This window comes from Rhinolophus sinicus, chromosome 7, assembly GCF_057876585.1.
Source record: "Rhinolophus sinicus isolate RSI-liver-muscle chromosome 7, RSI-T2T, whole genome shotgun sequence".
In the NCBI taxonomy this organism is placed as follows: Eukaryota; Metazoa; Chordata; class Mammalia; order Chiroptera; family Rhinolophidae; genus Rhinolophus; species Rhinolophus sinicus.
Window position 1 is genome coordinate 54096833 of NC_142507.1, and position 19884 is coordinate 54116716.

The following is a 19884-nucleotide window of genomic DNA, read 5'->3' on the forward strand; positions in this document are numbered from 1 at the left end:
ACATTTTTTGAGCGATTAGTTATGTCCTGAAAACAGGTCTAGGGTTTTAACATTAATTATCTAATTCATCCTCACAGCAACATTTCTGAGGTGAGTATCATTATTAGTTCCATTTTGTGGATGGGAAAAATGAGGCCCAAGAAAGTTGCAAAAGTAGCCCAAGGTCACACAGCTACTAGTAAATGGTTGACCTAGGGTTGGAACTTGGGTGTGTCTGAATCCCAGACTTGAACTCTGTCTTTTTTTTTTTTTTAAGAGGGAGTTTCAGGGGCTCACTTTTTTTTTTTTTAACTTTTCTTTATTTAAAGTGTGTTTTTCCAGGGCCCATCAGCTCCAAGTCGAGTCGTTGTTTCAATCTAGTTGTGAAGGGTGCAGCTCACAGTGGCCTATGTGGGGATCGAACCGGCAACCTTGTTGTTAAGAGCACCGTGCTCTAACCAACTGAACTAACCAGCCGCTCCCCAGGACTTGAACTATTGACCACTGTACCCAATGGACTAAGGAAAGAGTTTGCTTCTTTCTATTAAACAAAGAACTTGTTCTGTAATTGGTTTGGTATTTCGTTGCATGGACACACCAAGTTTATTTACTCAGTCCCTTTTTGCTGGGTATCTGGTTGTCTCCTGTCTTTCCATAATGGGGAAAACTTAGGGAATAACTTGGCATATGCCGCTTGCTGTATGATGAGTGCGAGCACATCTGAGGGATAAATTCCTCGAAGGGGAAATCTATGGGTTGAAGGTCACGTGCGTTTGTAATTTGGGGAGAAAATGGAATTTCACCAACCCATACTCGGGGTAGCCATTAGAGAGAGAATGGATGGTCCCACATCATTGCCAAAAGTGTGTTATTAAACTGCTATCGACACAGAAAATGGCATCTGTGTGGAATTAATTTGCATTTATCTTATCTGAGTGAGACTGTACAGGTTTTTCCATTTTTTAAGAGACGTTTGCGTAATCTGTTTCTGTGAACCGCCTATTTCTATTCATTGCTCATCTTTAAAAAATTGGATTATTGGTCTTTTATTGTTAATAGCTCTTAACATATTAAGGCATTTAGTCCTTTATCTATGATGTGAGTTGTGAATGTTTTTTCTAGTTTGTCATTTGTCTTTGGTTTGTTTTTTTTGGTGGAGGACAGTTTTCGCCATGCAGCTTTTAAAAAAATGTAGTTGGATTTATCAGTTTTTTTTCTGACTTCTAGGTTTCGTATTATACTTACTGTGGTCTTCCTTATGCCAATATCATTTTGAAAGATACTTCCTTTTTCTGGTACTTTTAAAAGTTTTTTACATTTAAATATTTGATCCCAAAAAAAAAAAATATTTGATCCATTTTGATTTATCATGGAGTGAGGTCTGAGGTATGGCTCTAGCTTTTTTCCATAGTGATAACCAATGTTCCTGTATAGTTTATTGAATCTTTCCCCCACTGATTTTAAAAGTCACTTTTACTGTATGTACTTGGTTTTATACTGTTTCTCGGCAGAGTGAATAAAGGCCCAAATTCTGGGGCCTAATTGCCTGGGTTTGAAACCAGGCTCATTCCTCATTGGCTGTATAACCAGCCTGCTCTTCTGAGAGATAGACTGTTGGGAACATCAAGTTAGGTAATCCATGACTTGTGCACCTTGGAATAGCACCTGCATGTTGGACTAAGCTATATATTTTTTTAATTGTGGTAATACATACATAGCGTGAAATCGATTATCTTAGCCATTTTAAAGTGTACAGTTCTATGGTGTAGACGAGGTTATTTTTGGTTACTATTATTTTTGAACTTTCTAGTCTCTTCCATCGTGCTGTTTGTCTATTCTTGGGCCAGTGCCACACTCTTAATTACTGGGGCTTTATCATGAGCCACACAGACCGACCACGTTCTGAGATAGGAAGACCCAGCATTATAAATAGGCTAGTGTTCCCTAAGTTAATCTCTCAATTTTACTTGATCCGAATAAAAATACCAAAGGGCTTTTTTTTTTTTTTCGTTTTCTTTTTTTTTTTTTCCCCCTGAACTAGACAAGCTGATTCTAAAGTTCAAATGGAAAAGTACATAAGCAAGGATAGCCAGGACAATTCTGAAAAAGCTGAGGAATGAGAGGGAAATTATCCTGACCAAGCTTTAAGGCATATTCTGAAATGACAGGAAGGCCGCAGCCTGGCTTTCCCAGTTTCACCGAGGCCAGAAGTATCTACCTGCTCTTCCATTCTGAGCTGCTGCCTTCATGGTGAAGCTTGTCCACAAGCTCATGGTCACATGTGTGTGGGGGGGAGTCACGGGGGCATGGGCTTGAGCTCAGGCAGTTGTGAGAAAGGGGACTTTGGGCCCTTTGTAAAAATGTGTCTGGAGTGTAGCACACTTGCTGAGAGTGCGCTCAGCAAAATTCAGACAGCTTGATGAATTTTCACAGCCTGAGTGTATCTGCGTAACCACCAGTCAGATGAACAGAAGTGGACCGGCCCCAGCACCTCCCCTTTTGTTTCCCTTCAGTCACTCCCTCCCACGCCTCCACTTTGGGGCATCTTTAATCTTTAGCTTTGCATCCTCATATCTAAAGGGGTAGGTGATTGAAAGCTGGGGGCAGGGGGTGTTTTGGGGTGGGATGGGGGGGGCGTATATCAGGTCCCTTCTTCTCACTCTTCCCCTGAACACCCCCACCCCCAATCACAGAAAAGTCCCTGATGTGGGTCAGGCTCCTGGTTAGACTCTGAGGCCGAGTTCGGAGGGGAAGACAGGCCCCTTCGTGCTGTTCTCCTGGGAAGGCTGTGGGTAAACATGGCTGAGTCCCATGGCCCCAGGGCCCAGTCCCCCTACCCTGTACACTGGTTGTGTGACTTCAGGGCCTGGTTCTACTCATCTGTGAAAATGGGTGGGTCCTTACAGTCCCAGAAGAGCGACCCTTAGCTCAGCACCCACTCTGTGATGGCAGCCCCAACTCAGCCCCTCTGGATGCAAGTCTTGTGTGTGACTGTGTATGGTGCCTCCTCCACGCCCTGCTCGGTGGGTCGGTCGTGCTTTAATCTCTCCATTTCTCAGTCTGCTCCTGGAGTGTGGTGGGGGTGGGGGACTTGGATTGTTTGCCCGCCTTAGATATCTTTTCCTCTAATTAGTTTATAATCTCTGAGAGGTGACCCAGGCTAGACCTTCTGGGTCCGGGCCAGTTGATTGTCTCTGATGCTGTCAGGGGAGAATTAAATGTTTTTCTCTTGAAGAGTTGGTCACACGCTGATCTCTGAGTCAGAGGCCAACATTACCTTTTTATGGGTCCAAAGGAGCCTCCAAGGCTGCCTGTCTCTATGTAGTATCTAGGCCACTGTGTGGAAGGAGAGGAAGGCAGCGCCAAGGTAAATACTGACACCACCAAATACAAGGCAAATACAAGCAGGTACAGAAGTACAAACACATTAGAGGGAGGGTGGGGCGGGGTGGTGGTGGTGGTGGTGCTGAGCTATTGAACTTGGCAGCGGCCATGGCTTAGAGCCTGTGGACTGGCCTCTCCCTAATTGGCAGAGGAAGGCATTCTGGAGATTTGGGGAAAACGTGAAGGGGTGACATGGTGAGAATGTGACTTTGGGAGTCGGAGATGGGGGCACTTGGAAAATATACCTCTTCCTATGAGTGCTGCTGGTGTAGGCTGGAGGGAGAAAGGTCAGGGTGCTTGGCTGTTGGCTCCTTATAAGAGAACCTGCCAAGGCACTGCTCGGTGTGGCAGGGCTCGCCCCCAGCCCTGACTCCCTTACCCGGGCCTCTGGAGGGTAGACAGGTGTGAGGAGAGGAAATGGGGAAGGGGGGGAGTAGTGGGCAGCACAGAAAGGGGAGCCTGAGGGTGGGGCACAGAGGCACCTGGCCCCAGGAGAGAGAGGGGCTTGGGCCAGGCTCACCTGGAGTCAATGAGACTCCCTCCCGCACCTGCTGTGCGCATGTGGCCAAGTGCCTCAACTTCTCTGAACTTCCTTGTCCCAACAGTGAAAGGGGGACAAGCAGCATTGTCGTGAGGGGTGGAGAGCTCCTAGGTAAAGCGCAGGGCATGTGGCCATACTTGCTAACGAGTGAAAACGATTCTTGTGATGATTACACTGGAAGCCAGGGGATTGGTTTCAGCTCTTCCATAGAGAGGGTAGGGAGAGGGGACGCACTCTGGGAACTTGTCCTGTGCCCATTCTGCCTTTGTTTCCGTTTGGACGTGAGGTGCCCGCATTCTTCTGCAGACTTCTCAATAGTCACCTCCTTTCAGATCAAGGCCCTTTTCTCTGAGAAAGGACCTTTACATCCTCTGTGACCCCGTCTGCAATCCTGTGTCCCTGGAACCCAACAAACTGCAGACCTCCTATGCTGCCAGCTGCTGAGCTGCCGGCAGCCAGCGGGACCATGTCCCAGCTCAGAAACCAGGGCGGGGGATTAGCGGTCCTGCGCTAAGCCCCGTGTCCCCAGTGGTGCTTGGGCTGCTGGTTCACCACTTACATAAACGCCACCAGGAAGCTGAACTTGTTTTTGCTGGCAAGAGCCACGGCAAGCTGCAAGAGAGTTGAGAAATATGTCTCTGTGTGCGTGTTTTTCTCTGGTTGTTGACATTTCAAGTTTACTTGAGGAGGGGAAAAAAGTAGAAAAACAATAAAGCTGTTTGGGTTTCTGGCACCCAACCTTGGGTCCAGAGTGGGAAGGCACCCCACTCCCAGGGCTGGGCTGCTTGAAAGACGTCCCCATGGTGGGGGCCTAGTGCCCTAGGGAGTGGTATTCTGTGGGCATTAGGCAGAGGTGGGAGGGGGGGTGGGATTGGTTGCCAGGGGTTATGAGGACCTAAGCCCTCTGCCCCTTGAGGAATGGGAGGCCGGGGAGGTTGTGGGAATTTCTCCCCCGGAGCTCACCAGGGGTAGGAGATAGTTTTGTCTGAGGCCACTGGGATGACCTGGCTGTCACTTCTCTCCAAGCGTCATTAACTATTAGAATAATAAATCCATAGATTAATCATGTTTTCAAGCTGGGCTCTTGTCTGAGATGAACAGACACACGTGCCTTCTGCCGTTTGAGAACCACTGACCTGCATGGGCAGATGCAAGGCTGCAGGGGGGAGGGGGCAGCAGGGCGCTTCTCGTCACAGTCTGAACCCCCACCTCACAGAGAGGGGACTGGGACTGTGCCAGGGGCTGTGACGTGCACAGGGCTGCCCGAGTCAAGAGAACTCGGGTCTTCTGACGACACACACTGGTGTCAGCCCACCCCCCACCTCGACCCCCCCACTCCCACCCTGGTTAATAGCCAGTGGCTAACCCAAGGCTGGATAGCAAGTGCATTGACCATCAAGGAGCAGCTTTTGGGAGGTTTGTTTCAGGAAGGGAGACGGTCTGATCTCAGTCCCAGGTGAGGGGCTTTCGTCCTCTCAGCTGAATCCCACTGCTTTGTGGGAGCCTGGGAGGAAGGGCACTGCCACCCTGCATCTGACGTTGGCCTTGGTAGAAATGAAGAAGGCTCACAGTCCTTGGCTGCCCACTCCTCGCCCCTCTCTCTTGTCCCTGTGTGGCTTTAGGATGTACTAAGCCCCAGGGGGCAATTGGCTCATTCTCAAGGTGCCTGGGAGACAAACAGAAGGAAGCAGCAGAGTGACATCCTGTCGGCAGCTTGCACACACCTCTGTGTGCAGTCAGGCCTGACCCCGTGGAGGATACCAGATACCTGCCCTCCCTGGGCTTCTCATTTCTCTTTGCACGCTGTTCCCTCCTCACAGAATGCCATTCCCTGTGGCTCCATTTATCAAATTCCCACTCACTTCTCAAGGCCCAACTCAAATCTCTGTTCCCTAGGATCCTCCCCCTTTTGAATGATTTACACCCTCCCCCCCCCCCCCCCCCCCCCCCCGCCCCATAACTCCCTCAACATGTCAGACACAGGGTGCTCTGTAGTGTAGGTAGTTTTAAGTTTTCCATGGGTTTTGTGGGGGGTTAAACAAGATTACAATATGGAAAAAGTGAGCGGGAGAGTCGGTGCATAGTTGATGTTCAATAACTACCCTGTTTCCCCCAAAATAAGACCTAGCCGGACAATCAGCTCTAATACATCTTTTGGAGCTCTATTATTTTACTGTAATATAAGACTGGGTCTTTAATATAATATAATATAATATAATATAATATAATATATAATATAATATACCGGGTCTTATATTAATGTTTGCTCCAAAAAACGCATTAGAGCTGATCGTCTGGCTAGGTCTTATTTTCGAGGAAACACGGTATCGGTTCTCTCCTGGATTAGGAATCTCCAGCCTTGAGCATGAAGGGTGCACGAAAGCATTCTTGAATTCTTACGGAGGGGACAGGCACGGGCTTGCCACCCTGGCCTCAGACGGCTGCGCAATTGCTCAAGTGCATATGGGAAACTGTGCTTGTGGCTAAATGGCAGGGAGTGCAGGGCCCGCCACTCCCTGCCCTGCCCCTATTGCCCAGGGTGGGAGTGTGAAAATGACCTTGTGCCCCCCAGGGGTCACGCCAGGCGAGCTGAGGGCTAAGGGTGTAGAGTGCAAAGAAAGTGACAACACGGAGCTGCAAGGCTGTGTGTGTGTGTGTGTGTGTGTGTGTGTGCGCGCGCGCGCGCGCGCGCGCGCGCGCGTCGGGGGTGGGGGTAAGGAGGTGGGGGGGCGGTGACCCCTCTCTGGCCTGGAAGGTGCTCTCAGAAGCTGCTTGTCCTGAAAAATACACCCTCACCCCACCCCCATTCCCTGTATTCATTGTGCTCTGCCTCCGCCCTCCGCCCTCCGCCCTCCACCCTAGATGTAATAACTTGGACAAACCCAGGCTTCTTTGTTTGAAATATACAGATTCATTGTAAGAATAATATAAGCAACTTATAGACAATTCAAAATTACAGAAGGCTGAAAGGAAGAGAAAGATACCTGTCGTCCCATCATCGGACAGGTGGGCAGAGGTACCAGGAGGTATTCTGCCAACGTCACTTCATTCTCTTCACATATCTGCCCATGAGGGTGTCATGGGGTCTGACTCAGAGATTTGGGTCAGGGGATAGCACTGCCCACTCTGACTTTAGCAAATTTATTTTCTTGTGGTCTTTGCTCTGAGTATTTATGACCGTCCTTCATATAGTGGCTTTAAAAGCATAGGTAACACAGTGTTGTTCACAGGCTCTAGAAGAAATATATTATGAAGAAGGGTTGGGACAGGCAATACTTGCCAATGGCTGGTTTATAATTAATCATTCTCCATTAAAAAAGAAATGACTCAGTTTTGGAGAACACCATTACTTAACTTTCTTGGCAGAGGAAGTGGCCATTTTGCTGCTCCCGCAGCTCTGCTCTTGTGGAACACAAATGAAGTCCTCTTCTTTGCTGTTTTTCTCAGCCACCCGAAGGCTCTGGCCATTGTTAGTGAGTGCAGGAGCAGAACAAGCCCTGCTATTGTTCAGGCCATCACTAAACATGGCAAGAGCTTCCATCTGAGCTAGGGGTAAGGGAAGTGACCAGAGAAGCATATTTCCTGAAGCTGGCAAAAGCAGAAGCAGAAGAGAGACAGCTCCCTTGGGCTCCAGGCGCATGTTTTCTTTCCCCCAGCATCTCCTGGTTGGGAAAGGCTGGCTTCTCTGCTCTCCGTTTAGGGCCGGTCCATTGTGTCACCAGAGGGGACCCCACTTAGACCACCATGCTCCTGGGAGTTTTCAATGTGGAGGCCGTGACTCTGGGCACCTTTCAGGCACCTGACATTAAACAAACACTTAGTGACCACCTGCTGAGCTCTGAGTGCTAGCGGGCGCTCACAGTCTGGTAGTCAGCTGGGGATGGGGAGATATATAGAATCGAGGCCGGTGCCGTGGGAAAAGTACCAAGGGAGGGATGAGCCATCCATGCCCTTTGACCCTTATTGCGTGCTCATGTGACCTGTCTTGTGTTCGCTGTCTGCTGATGCTCCTGTACGGCCGTGTGAATTCTGATTTTCGCTCATCAGGTGATGGAGGGATGTTGGAAGCCCTGCACGGTGGGACCACTCCACGGTAGACTGTCCTATTTTGGCCGCGTCTCCATCCTTGTTCCTATAGTGGTGGCCACTTGGGCATGAGCTTCATATCCTTGTTAGGTCTTATCCTTGTCATTGCTTTATCAAGTGGAAAACGGAAAAGTGAAACTATTGATACAGTGTTTAGATATGTCAGTGGGTCCTCTAAACTTAACCCCATTCAGGCACCGATGGAAATCCATATGTGGACTGGATGTGGCGAGCCTCAGCCACCATCAGGCTTAAACACACTGGACTGTGTGTTCAGTTATGAAGGAACATGTGTGATATACATACACGTTAGGACTAGCAGTTCTACTCAGGGAAACTTGGGCAAATGCACCGAAAGCCACATGCGAGAAAGCTGATAGCCACACTCTTTGGTATTAGCAAAATACTGGAAATGGCCCAAACCATGCTCACTGGGGGATGAGCGACTGGAGTTGCACAATGGAATATCACATAGCAGTGGTGAAAATGAATGAACTATCCCTGCACATAAATGGACAGTGGAAACATAATGACAAAAATACGCCACAGAAGACTATACACAAACCACTTATAGAAAGCTTGAAAATCAAGCAAAATTAAGAAAAAATTAGGCATCTGTGAGTAGTGAACCTATTTTAAAAGTAAGGGAGTGATAATCCCGAACGTAACTTTGTGTAGGTGGGGAGGCGGAGGGTGCAGACGCAGGCGGAATTTCAATGACTGTGCTAGTTGTTAGGTTGGTAGCAGCTTGGGTTGTTTTGTGCTTCATAACTTTCACGTACGTGAGGTGTATTAATTTGCATGTGCTCAATAGTATACAATACGTTTCAAAACAGTATCTGAAATGCTGGAAATATATTCTTCAGTATTGTGTACAAAAGGTGTGTTGTATTATCTGCAATGGCCAAGACATGGAAGCCACCTAAGTGTCTATTGCCTGGTGAATAGATAAAGAATTTGTGGTATTTGTGGTATAGTTGTCCACGTAAGAAACGTCCAAACCTGCAGAGATTTTTTATGAGTTTATTTGAACCACACTGACAACCACTGCCTGGAAGCAAAATCTCAACGGATTGAGAAAACGCTCCCGAGAACGGCAGTTTGCAGCTTATTTTATACATTAGAATCAAAGGGGAGACTAAGGGGGTTACATGAAATCCATGGGTGATAGATTAGCGAGGCGGGAGAAAGCAAGGGGGGACCCCTGGGATTGGATAAAAAGTAAAAGGGAGAGACACATAGTTCTTTCACATTGTGGGTGCAGGATAGTTAGTAACATTTACAGAAGATGGAGATGGGGGGACAAGATAATAGTGAGGGGCTCTGTGGTCTGGTGCTGGCAGTTGTGCCCTAAGGGGTCTGGAAAAGGGGATGACTCTGACATTTCAAAGGTACGAGTATGTTATCCTAGATGCAAAAAGGCAATAGTCAGGCTCACTTAAGGTAAAGATTGAACTTTGTCGAGGAAGCTGCAGGCCTAGGGTGTGGCTACTGCCATGGCCCGATTTGGTTAGGACGTTTTACGTTGACACTATCCTGTGTGGTTACTATCAGTCTCTGAGTTTGTAGGGCCTGCCATGCAGCCTCCCCTGAGCTTGTCGGGTTTAGTATGTGGCCCCCTTTTTCGCCCACACAGTGGAATATTACTTAGCCATAAAAAAGAAGGAAATCTTGCCGTTTGTGACATCATGGGTGGACCTTGAGGGCATTATGTTAAGTGAAATAAGTCAGACAGAGAAAGACAAATACTGTGTGATCTCACTTATATGTAGAATCTAAAAGACTCCCCCAAACAAAAAATCAAACCCATAGAAAAAGAGATCAGATTTGTGGTTACCAGAGGTGTGTTTGTTACCAGAGGACCATTTGTGCTTCATGTGAAACTGGCTGTATTCCCTGGTCTCAGTGCCCTCCGCTGGTTAGGCTAATTTAATTGATTGGTTCATAAATTAGTCCAAGGGGATTGGAGAAAATTTATATCTTACAACCTATGAATCTATAACCCATACTAAAACCAAAAAACTGTACTTGTTCTTTGAATCGTGGGCTCCATGCTGTGGACAGTGGCAGGTCCTTAAAGGGTTTGCTCATCAAAGGAGTGGGATGGTTAGATCGCAGCTTCCGAAGGCTCACAGGGGCAGCTGGATGGAGAGCACCAAGGCCGGGGCAGGGAGGCAATAGGCAGGCCATCGCCGTAATCTAGGCAGAGGCTTAGTACTGAAGCCCATTGCGGCTTCCCCAAATCAGAAATGAAGTTCCTTCCTCGGCTTGCTGTGGCCTTACTGAGTGTCTTCTCTCTCCACAGAGGCGGACACAGACGTAATAGTCAGCAGGCCTGGGGTCCGCGTTAACCTGACCTGCCCAGTGGAGAAGGAGGACGCCAGCGTCGTCTGGGGGTTTGACAGTCCTTACCCGATCTTTCCCCACAACGGAATGTCTGTCTCAGGAAGGAATTTTGTCCTCAAGTCTGCGCTGCCCAACAACTCTGGAAACTATTCATGCTACTACAACAGCCGCCAAATCGGGACTTTGCAGCTGCTGGTGGAAGGTGAATTGCATCCTCCGAGCTTTTGGAGACAGCTTCCTGCTAGGCTCTGTGCATTCCGGAGACATTCCCTGCCTGACCCTTTAAACTCCTATGATTTCCTTGGCCACGGGATTTTGGGGAAAAGCCCAGAGAGACTGGCGGAGTTTCCTGCTTGTGTGACATCTGGGCTGGTGGGGACACTGTCCAGCTGGCCTTGTGCACTTAGGACTTGAGGTGGATTGGTTAGTAGCGTGGGGCTCCCAGTGAGGAGGCCTGGGTTTGAATCGACCTCCTGCATAGCTTATCGTCTCTGTCCCTCAGTCTCCTCTTTGGTAAAATAAGGTTCATTTTATCACCTTATCTCAGAGTGACTGCAAAGATTAAATGAGCATGTGTGCGTGTGTGTGTGCATGTGTGTGTGTGTGTGTGTGTGTACTCGCACATGTACGTATGGTACTGAGAACTCTGCACAGCACATACGAAGCTCTCAAGCAAACTATTTTTATCTTTAGAACTAGCAGGTCCTTGGCTCCCCCCATCCGAGTGCAGACGTCAGAGCCAGATGTCCTGCGTGCCAGGCCGTTTGCCGAGACACTTTCTTCCATGGTGTCTCATGTCACCCTCCAGTGACCCTGCCTCTGCGGGAAAGCAGTATTAGTATTATGATTTATCCTCCTTTAATCTTATAGTAGGACACTGAAGAGAAGCTGGGATGTGCCCCAGGCCACACAAGCAGGCCCGTGGGACTCCAAAGCCTCCATTATTTTGGTGCTTCTCTCTCCCTTTAGACACGTTAGCCCCTGGGTGCCTCCGAGGTCCTTCAATCTCCCAGCCACAATTATATGTGTGTGTGGCTGTGGTGTCCTGGGTCACTGCTGGCTTGGGGGAAGGGGGTGGGGTGGTGGTTGCTGAGTCTAATGCTCCCCTGAGAAGGGAGAGGGAGGTGAGGCAGCTTACTCACCCCTGCTGTGCTCTTCTTCCAGCCCCTCCTGAGGAGCCCAAGCTCTCCTGCTTCCGGAGCAGCCCCATCAGCAAGGTCAGCTGTGAGTGGAGCCCCAGCAGCGCCCCCTCCCCGTCCACCAAGGCCGTGCTATTGGTGAAGAAGTTGTAAGTATCCTGGGCCAGGCTGTGTGTTTACGTCCACTCATCCGTACTGAGGCTGTGGAGCGTGGGGCTCTCAAAGGAGCCCAGTGGGACTGACTGGCCAGCCAGTGATTCCACAGTTTTATCCTTAGAAAATAATTGCTGTGGGGTGAGGAGGAGGGAATGAGAGAAGGCTTCCATTGAGTGCTTGCTGGTGCTGTCACGATGCTGGGATATGTGTCCTATTAGCTATCACAATAGCTACTGGAGAAGTGTGTGTTATCTTGGTTTTTTGTCATCCTAAGTCCAAACCTGTAGAGAATTGTTATGAGTTTGTCGGAGCCCATCTGAGGACAATCGCCTGGAAGCAAAATCTCAAGGGATTGAGAAAACGTTCTGAGAATGGCAGTTTTGCAGCATATTTCATGCATTAGAATCCAAGGAGGAGACTGAGGGGGTTACGTGGAATCCAGGGGCGGTAGATTAGGGAGACGGGAGAAAGCAAAGGGGGACCTCTGGGACTGGATAAAAAGTAAAAGGGAGAGACACATAGTTCTTTCACATGGTGAGTGCAGGATAGTTAGTACCATTTACAGCACATGGAGATGGCATGCGGGGCCAAAGATAACAATGCAGGGCCCTGTGGTCTCGTGCTCTGGTGCCTGCGGTTTTGCTCCGACGGAGATGACTGACATTTCAATGGTATGTTACCTTAGGTGCACAGACGGCAGACAGTTTCAAAGGTAAAGAAAGATTGACCTTTGTCACAGAAGCTGCTGGCCTAGGATGGGACTACCTGCCACGGCCCACTCTTAGTGAGGAATTTTGATGTTCAGACCATCCTGTGTGGTTGGTTACTCTTTGTCTCTGAGTTTGTAGGGCCCACCACGCAGGTCTCCCCTGAGCTTGTCGGGTTCAGTCTGTGGCCCCTTTTTCATCCACACCTTTCACAGACAGAGAAACTGAGCTTCGAAGAGATTGATTAACTTGTTTCAGGTCCTCCAGGTAGTGGCTCTGCTAGGAATCCAATCCAGTCTTTTGGATTTCATGGAGGACACAAAGCTTTTGGGTGTTGCTCTGAAGAATATGCAAATATGCCTGGGAGGGGAAGAGCAATCTGAATCTTGACCCAGTGAGCTGATCAGGTTCTTCCCATTACAATGGCAGTTCAGAGGAAGTGATGCGGTGGGTGGGCAGGAAGTCAGACCTGTCTGGGGTCAATGCAGCACCAGGAGACAGGGATAAAGTGGGAACCTGGGATGAGTTTCGGCACAGATGTAGTGGAGGTTGGAGGTGCTGAAAACACGCTTCTGCAGTTTGGTCTGTCTCCATCCCAGTCAGCGGGCCCTCAGTCCAGATCTTTCTATTTGAGTTTGACCTGTCAATCATCAGAGTAGCAAAAAATCTGAGCAGTGAGTGTTGACAGCCAGAGTGATGGAGGACGAGGGGATTTCGGCTCACACCCTCCTCCTGTCGCAGGGCCACCTGGGCACTTCTATCCTCCTTCTGGGCTCTCTGCCTTGAGCTGTGAGGAAAGTGGGGTGGGGAGCGACTGCGAGAGCCCCAGGGACCCCAGAACGCATTCCCGCCCTGGGAAGGCTGGGGGTGAAATGGGCCCCTGGAAAGAGATTTTGCGTGTTCTGCCTTCCTCCGCTGGGTGTGTGCTTACGTTCATACCCTCACGGCCGTGCTGCTTTCCCCACGTGCTGGCTGAGGTCAGCATCAGCTGGGCTTGGTGCTGTACCAGGGCTGAGGGAGACACACCTGCGAACAAGACGGGCCCTGCCTTCCAACCCCCCAGGGGGACACACCTGTAAGCCGGCTGAGGACCCCACCTCCCTAGGCTTAGGTGGGATGGAAGCCTGCATGGCACTGGAGGGAGGGAGAGAGGGGGAGGGAGGCTCTAACTCTTACCCGAAGGTTGGAGCAGGTCCAGGAGGAGTTGGTCCTGGGCCTCGTGTTCAAAGCCGAAGCAGAGAGCGAGTGGCTGCGTAGCTTCACATGCCCACACCTGTCACAGTGGGTGAAGTCGCAGGCTCCCAGGCCAGGTGGGACGGCGTCTGACTCACCTCAGATATCATCAGTCACCCAGACTTGTTCTCTGGGCTCCCCTGCCGGAAATGCTCCCACCTCCTCACGAACCCCTTCAGCACTGTGTGCTTGTGGAATGGCCTTTCTCCTGGCTGTCCTGGTCGTCTGAGGCAGGCCTGAAGGGTCAGGATGGGGCGTCTTGGTTCATTTCTGCAGCCGACGCCGTGCCAAGCGCACAGGAGCTGGAGGAAGCCAGGTGCATCACAGACCCCCATGCCCTGGCTGAGTGTACGTCTGCCCCGCTGTGCCAGGCGCTAAGCGAGAGGCTCGACACTCGGTTTTCAATTCATCCTAACACCCCGCTATGAGCTGGGTACTGTTCATATTCCCATTTTCACGTGAGCCAACAGGCCCACAGGAGATAATGTACTCAAAGTCACAAGGGCTGCTAAGTGTGGAGCCGGGATTCACCCTGGTGGTCAGACCCCGCTGCCCACCTCCCCTCCCCTCCCGAGCAAGGGCGGAAGCTGAGAGCGTGCTCTTCTGTGTCCTTCAGTCAGCGCCCACCTCTGAAGGTCTTCCAGGAGCCATGCCTGTATTCTCAGGAATCCAAGAAGTTCTCCTGCCAGTTGCTGGTCCCGGAGGGGGACAACTCTTTCTACATAGTATCCCTGTGCGTCGCCAACCATGTTGGGAGCAAGACCAGCAAACCTCAATCATTTGAGGGTTACGAAATTCGTACGTACGCGCTTGCAGGCTGCCCTCTGTACCCTCCAGCTGTTTCCCTCTCCTTTGCTTGCTCAGGGCTTCAGGCAGGGGCAGGGAGGGGCTGGGCCAGGGGTTCGGTGAGCTGGAGGGCCTGGGGGGCTTTCCTTCCATGCCAGAGGTCTGATGAGGGCCGTGGGCTGCGGCTGGGGGTCGTCCTGCTGTTGGGGGTCTGCATAGCTTCCGGGGGTCTTTCCTCAGCAGCACACCTGCTGCCACATAGAAGCCATGCACCCTTTCCCCACAGTGCAACCTGACCCACCCTCCAACATCAAGGTCACCCTCGTGGACAAAAACCCCCACTGGCTCAGTGTCACCTGGCAAGACCCCCCCTCCTGGAACTCCTATTTCTACAGGCTGCACTTTGAGCTCCGATACCGGCCTGAGAGGTCAAAGACATTCACGACATTGCTGGTAAAGTCTCCTTTTCCTTCTGGACAGAACAGTGCCCCTGGACACTCAGGGCTGGTAGAGAGGGCACTGGGAAGAAAACCCTGGGTTTGGGGTCCTGCCCTGCATTCCCCGCATGGCGCTGGGGAAGTTCCTGAGCCTTTCTCCACTCCGGTGGCCTCATTTATAAGTGGGAATAATAATGCTGGGTCAGCCTCCCCTTCACAGGCTGTTTGTGAGGGTGACAGTGGCCTGGGAGGAGTGTAGGACTATGAGCATGGCTCAGGGGTGGCCTGCAGCACCCTACAGTGCAAGGGGCGGGGCAGTAACGTCCAGCTTCTGCCCGTGCTGGCCTTGAGGACACCCTGTCTCGCTCTGAGCTGCGGGGGTGGTGTCAGCCTTTGGAGCATCTGTGTCCAGCTGAGGCAGCACTGGACCAGCTGAAGGGCAGGGGGACATCTATGCTCTGTGGAGCTGCCTCACTGGGGCCAGCCAGAGTCATTGCACCTTTGCCCTCAGGTCACGGACCCTCTGTATCGGTGGACTATCCACGATGCCCTGAGCGGCATGAGGCACGTGGTACAGCTTCGTGCCCAGGAGGAGTTTGGCCACGGTCAGTGGAGCGAGTGGAGCCCGGAGGTCACCGGCACCCCCTGGACAGGTACTGTGCCAGGGTGTGGGAGGGATGTTTGAGCTCTGTTACTGTATCAGTTACCTGCTGCTCTGTAACAAGTCACCCCCAAACTCCGGGGGCGGGGAGAATAGCAGCCATTGATCTGGTCAAGATTTTGAAAATTAATCAGCGAGGCAACTCTTGTGCTGGTGTCGCCTGAGTCACCCCTGCAGCTGTATCAGGCCTGCGTGGTCCCAGGCAGCCTCACTCACATGTGTGACGGGTGGTTCCGGCAGGTGGCTGTGGCCCTCAGTTCTCCGGGTGGCTTGTCACCGTCCAGGAGGCCAACTCAGAAACACGGCTGCGGGAAGTCATTTCACAACTTGGTGGGAGAAGTTGCAAAGAGTGTGTAGCTATATTTAATTTATCACACTTACTAATGCTTTTTATTTTTAGAAAGATGTGCAAGGTAATAATAATTGCCTTTGGGGAATTGTTGAAAGTAGTCTGTTATAGACCGTGGAAAATTCCAGAAAAAATATGAAGAGTAATTATCACCGGTATTTTTACCACCTAGAGAAAACCAGTGAGAACATTTTAGTAAACATTTAGTTTTTCTAGGTACTGTGAGTGTGTGTGAGTGTGTGTGTGTGTGTGATTTTATAGACATGATATAAAATATCGTGAGCATTCCCATGTTATTAAATATTTTTTGGAAATATATTGTTTAGTAACTGCATGGTTAATGTTTTTATTAACCCATGGGAATGTTTTCTCCCCCATGGGAATTTTTTTAACTTTTCAAATTTTCATCCAATTACTACAAGCCCAAGGCCAAGAAGCAAAGAAGGGCTTATAACAGCCAGTGTCGCTTGCCCCACCCTGTCCCATTTGGAGTCCTGCTTTCTAAAGGAAGTGGCTGGACTTTCTGTTTCTGTTTCTTCTGTTGGTACCTTCCTAAACTCTGACGAACAGCCTAAAATGGCTGTTTTTGTTTTATTTTGTTTTGGATTTTTTTCTGAGAAAACAATGTGAGACATTATCTTTTGATTCCTTCCTCTGAAAAATTAGAATTGATCAGACCTAGACCCAGTGCAGGAATCTCTCTCACCTCAACCCAGACTGTGGTCACCCAGCCTCTGCTTGAATGCTTCCAGAGATGGAGAGCTTACTACCCCTTGTCGCAGCCCATTCCATGGTTCCCACTATTCTTACTGTAGAATGGCTTCCATCCTTGTTTCAGTGTCAGATCCCCTTAGCCACACTGCAGAAGCGAACCAAACTAGCCATTCTTTAATACCAGGCAATTTAAAAATAAATGACAATGCCCATTTACTGCGTGTAGATAAAAAGGAAAAGATAAAAATGACCTCCATTGTCCAGGCCTTTTTGCCACCCGTGGTCCCGGGGAGAAGACTTTTATGTAGGTTGCACATTTTTACCCCCCAATGGATGAATGGATGCTGTGATGGGATGGCTTTTCCTCTAACCTGGCTTTGCAGTCTGGGGTCCTTGTCTGTCTGGTCCCAGGAGAGCCAGAGGAGCAGGCTTGGGGCTTAGGATGTCCTTCTCAGTGGATGTACACAGTGTCAAGTGCAGGCTCAGGTCTTTGCTGGTGATTTCCCCATCACCTGTCCATCAAGAGTGGAGGCAGCTTTCTCCTGGACCCTCTTCCCAAAAGCTTATTTCCTACTAAGACCTGGATGAGAAGGGAAGCCTAACTACTGTATCTCACTTAGAAGACCATTTAAATAAATCATAACATCTCAGGCTAGATCGTGAGATTCGTCCCTAGTCGTCTTTGATTTGTATGCACTTTGAGCCACAGCCCACACACTAGCTGAATGTCAAACATTAATACGGCCTTGGGAGTCTTTGCCAGGGGAGAAAATCATGACAGCATTGTGCAGAGGGAATGTTCTAGATACGGGCTGACACCTCTCTTCCTTTTATCTCAGCCTCTTTATTTACATGGTCACAGACAGCTTCCAGAAATCCGGTGTTTGTTAGAAAGTTCTTTCTTTCTTAAAAAAAAAATTCAATTGTAGTAAAATATATATAACTTAGACTTTACATCGTAACCATTTTGAAGTATACGTTCACAGGCATTAAGTACACTGCCTTGTTGTGCAACCATCACCAACGTCCATCTCCAGAACTCTTTTCATCTTGCAAAACTGAAACTCTGTCCCCGTTAAACACTAACGGTGCCCTCCTCCCTTCCCCCGCCCCTGGCAACCACCATTCTGCTTTCTGTTCCTATGAGTTTGGCTGCTCTAGGCACCTCATATAAGTGGAATCGCACAGGGTTTGTCTTTTTGTGACCGGCTTATTTCATTCAGTATCATGTCCTCAAGCTTCATCCATGTTGTAGCCAGTGTCAGAACTTCCTCCCTTTTTAGGCTGAGTGATGGTCCATTGTGTGTGTAGACTGCATTTTGTTTATCTGATCCCCTGTGGATGGACACCTGGGTTGCTTCCACTTTTTGCTATCGCTGTGAACAGGAGTGTGCAAATATGTGTTTGGGTCCCATCTTTCAATTCTTTTGAGTATGTACCCAGAAGCAGAATTGCTACATCATATGGTAATTCTATTTTTGATTTTTTGAGGAACCACCCTGCTGTTTTCCAAGTGGCTGCAGCATTTTACGTTCCTGTCGGCAATACACAGGTTCCAATTCCTTCATATCGCCCCCAACACTTGTTATTTTCTGGGGTTTTTTTTTTAGTTTTTTTTTTTTTTTATAATTGCCATCCTAAAAGGTGTGGTTTTGTGGTTTGGATTTGCATTTTCATAATGAATAGCAATGTTGAGCATCTTTTCATGTGCATATTGGCCATTTGTGTATCTTCTTTGGAGAAATTTCTATGGAAGTAGAAAGTTCTTTCTTATTTGAACCCACTCTGGCCTCACTGGGTCTTGCTCTCCGGGGTAACCCATGACAAGTCTGCTAGTCTGCGCTCTCTGAATGCTTCTGGAATATTCCCAGAGAACCTGCACCTGTTTCCCAGGCTGTTTATGGGCTGGCTTGTGGGTTTCTCACCTGTCTGATCACCTTGTCCCGCACCTGGCCTCATTTCTGGATGTTGCTCTTTAAATTGTTGATGTCCCACCCCCAGTGGAAGATGGTAGAGCAGAAGGGGCACAGTCTGTGGCTTTTCAGCCTCTGGTCACTGTGCTTGCTAGAGTGACCATGTGACCTCACGCCAAACACTTGGCGTCTTCTCACATAAGCAGCTAAAGTGTTTGAACTCTCCATCCTGTAATGTGTGGTTTTGGGGGGTTGGGTCTTCAAAATGCTGGTGGTGGATATATCCGAGAGAGAAACCAGCTGCTCCCTCTCCCCTGAGGTCAGAACAAGAGGAACTTGGGTGACTCTGATGCAAGAAGGATTAGGTTGGAAATTGGGGATCACTTCTGGAAAATAAGAGGGAGGGTAGGATACAAGGTTAGGTTGTTTTACTGACTGGAGTTACCTGGCTGTTTGGGACACATGTGTGCACTTCATACGGCATCAGTGGGTCTCCTGATCCCCAGGACCTCCAGCTCTGGCTGCCCAGACAGACAGGCTGCCCCTGCCTCTCAGCCCAGGTCATGGAAGTACACTGGACCTGGGAATCAGGTTGTATGACCTTGGTCAAGTTAGTTTACCTCCCAGAGCCTCAGTCTTGCCATCTGTAAAGTGGGCAGGACATGGCCTATGTGATCCTCTGCGGAGAGTTTTTAGGAGTCCAGTGAAAAAACGTCCTTTAGAACTAATAACCCATACTGCAAATGTAGGGGATTAGCAATGACAGTGCCATTTTGGTTGGTGCTTGGGGTGAAGAGGGTGGGGCTGTGAGCACCCCAGAATCACTACCCTGGCTACCATGACCCTGGGTCTGCTGAATTGGAAATGAGGGGGGTGTGGAGTGTGTATTTTGAGCAAGCTTTCCCAGTGGTTACAGAATGTGCTGGGGGCTGGCTGGGGGGCATCTCATTGTAACCTAGTGTGATAAGGCTGTGGAACAGACAGTTCTTGGGCAGCTGAGGGAGAGCAGGAAAGCTTCTTGGAGGAGGTGACATTTGAGTTGTGTCTTGGAGGCTGTGTAGGAGTGTCCCAGCTAGAATGGGGATTATGGGCAGAAGAAACAGCAGCTGCCAAGGCATGGACTGTGGACAAGGGGAGGCTGGAGCACAGGTGTATGCGGGGGAGGTCTGAGGGACAGGCCTTGGGAGGGGCTTTTGGGCACCTTGGAAGGCCTGCCTGCCAGTGAGGTACAGGGGTGGGGGGAGGGGGCTGACGAGCCTGGACTTCAGCAGGTGCTGCCCCCTTGAGGCGGGGGCACCGCCGCTACACATGTTGTGGTCTCAGCGATGTTCCCTGGATGAGGGTGGGGCCCGGAGTCCCACGTCTGGGGCTCCTGCCGGCCCTCAGGGCCAGGCCACTGCTGACAGCCGTGCCGCAGTCACTGATTGAGAATGTGCCACTGATGTCAGGGCAG

At 49.8% G+C, this 19884-nt stretch overlaps 1 protein-coding gene across 1 annotated transcript in view; it reads left to right on the forward strand.

Annotated features, from left to right (window-relative positions):
• Positions 1 to 19884, forward strand: part of IL6R (interleukin 6 receptor) — a 44038-nt gene that overhangs the window by 6731 nt on the left and 17423 nt on the right. The window contains exons 2-6 of the mRNA XM_019713304.3: positions 10296 to 10538; positions 11501 to 11624; positions 14188 to 14369; positions 14644 to 14810; positions 15306 to 15447. Of these exons, the coding sequence (XP_019568863.3) occupies positions 10296 to 10538; positions 11501 to 11624; positions 14188 to 14369; positions 14644 to 14810; positions 15306 to 15447 (858 nt within the window). The remainder of the gene's footprint in view (positions 1 to 10295; positions 10539 to 11500; positions 11625 to 14187; positions 14370 to 14643; positions 14811 to 15305; positions 15448 to 19884) is intronic.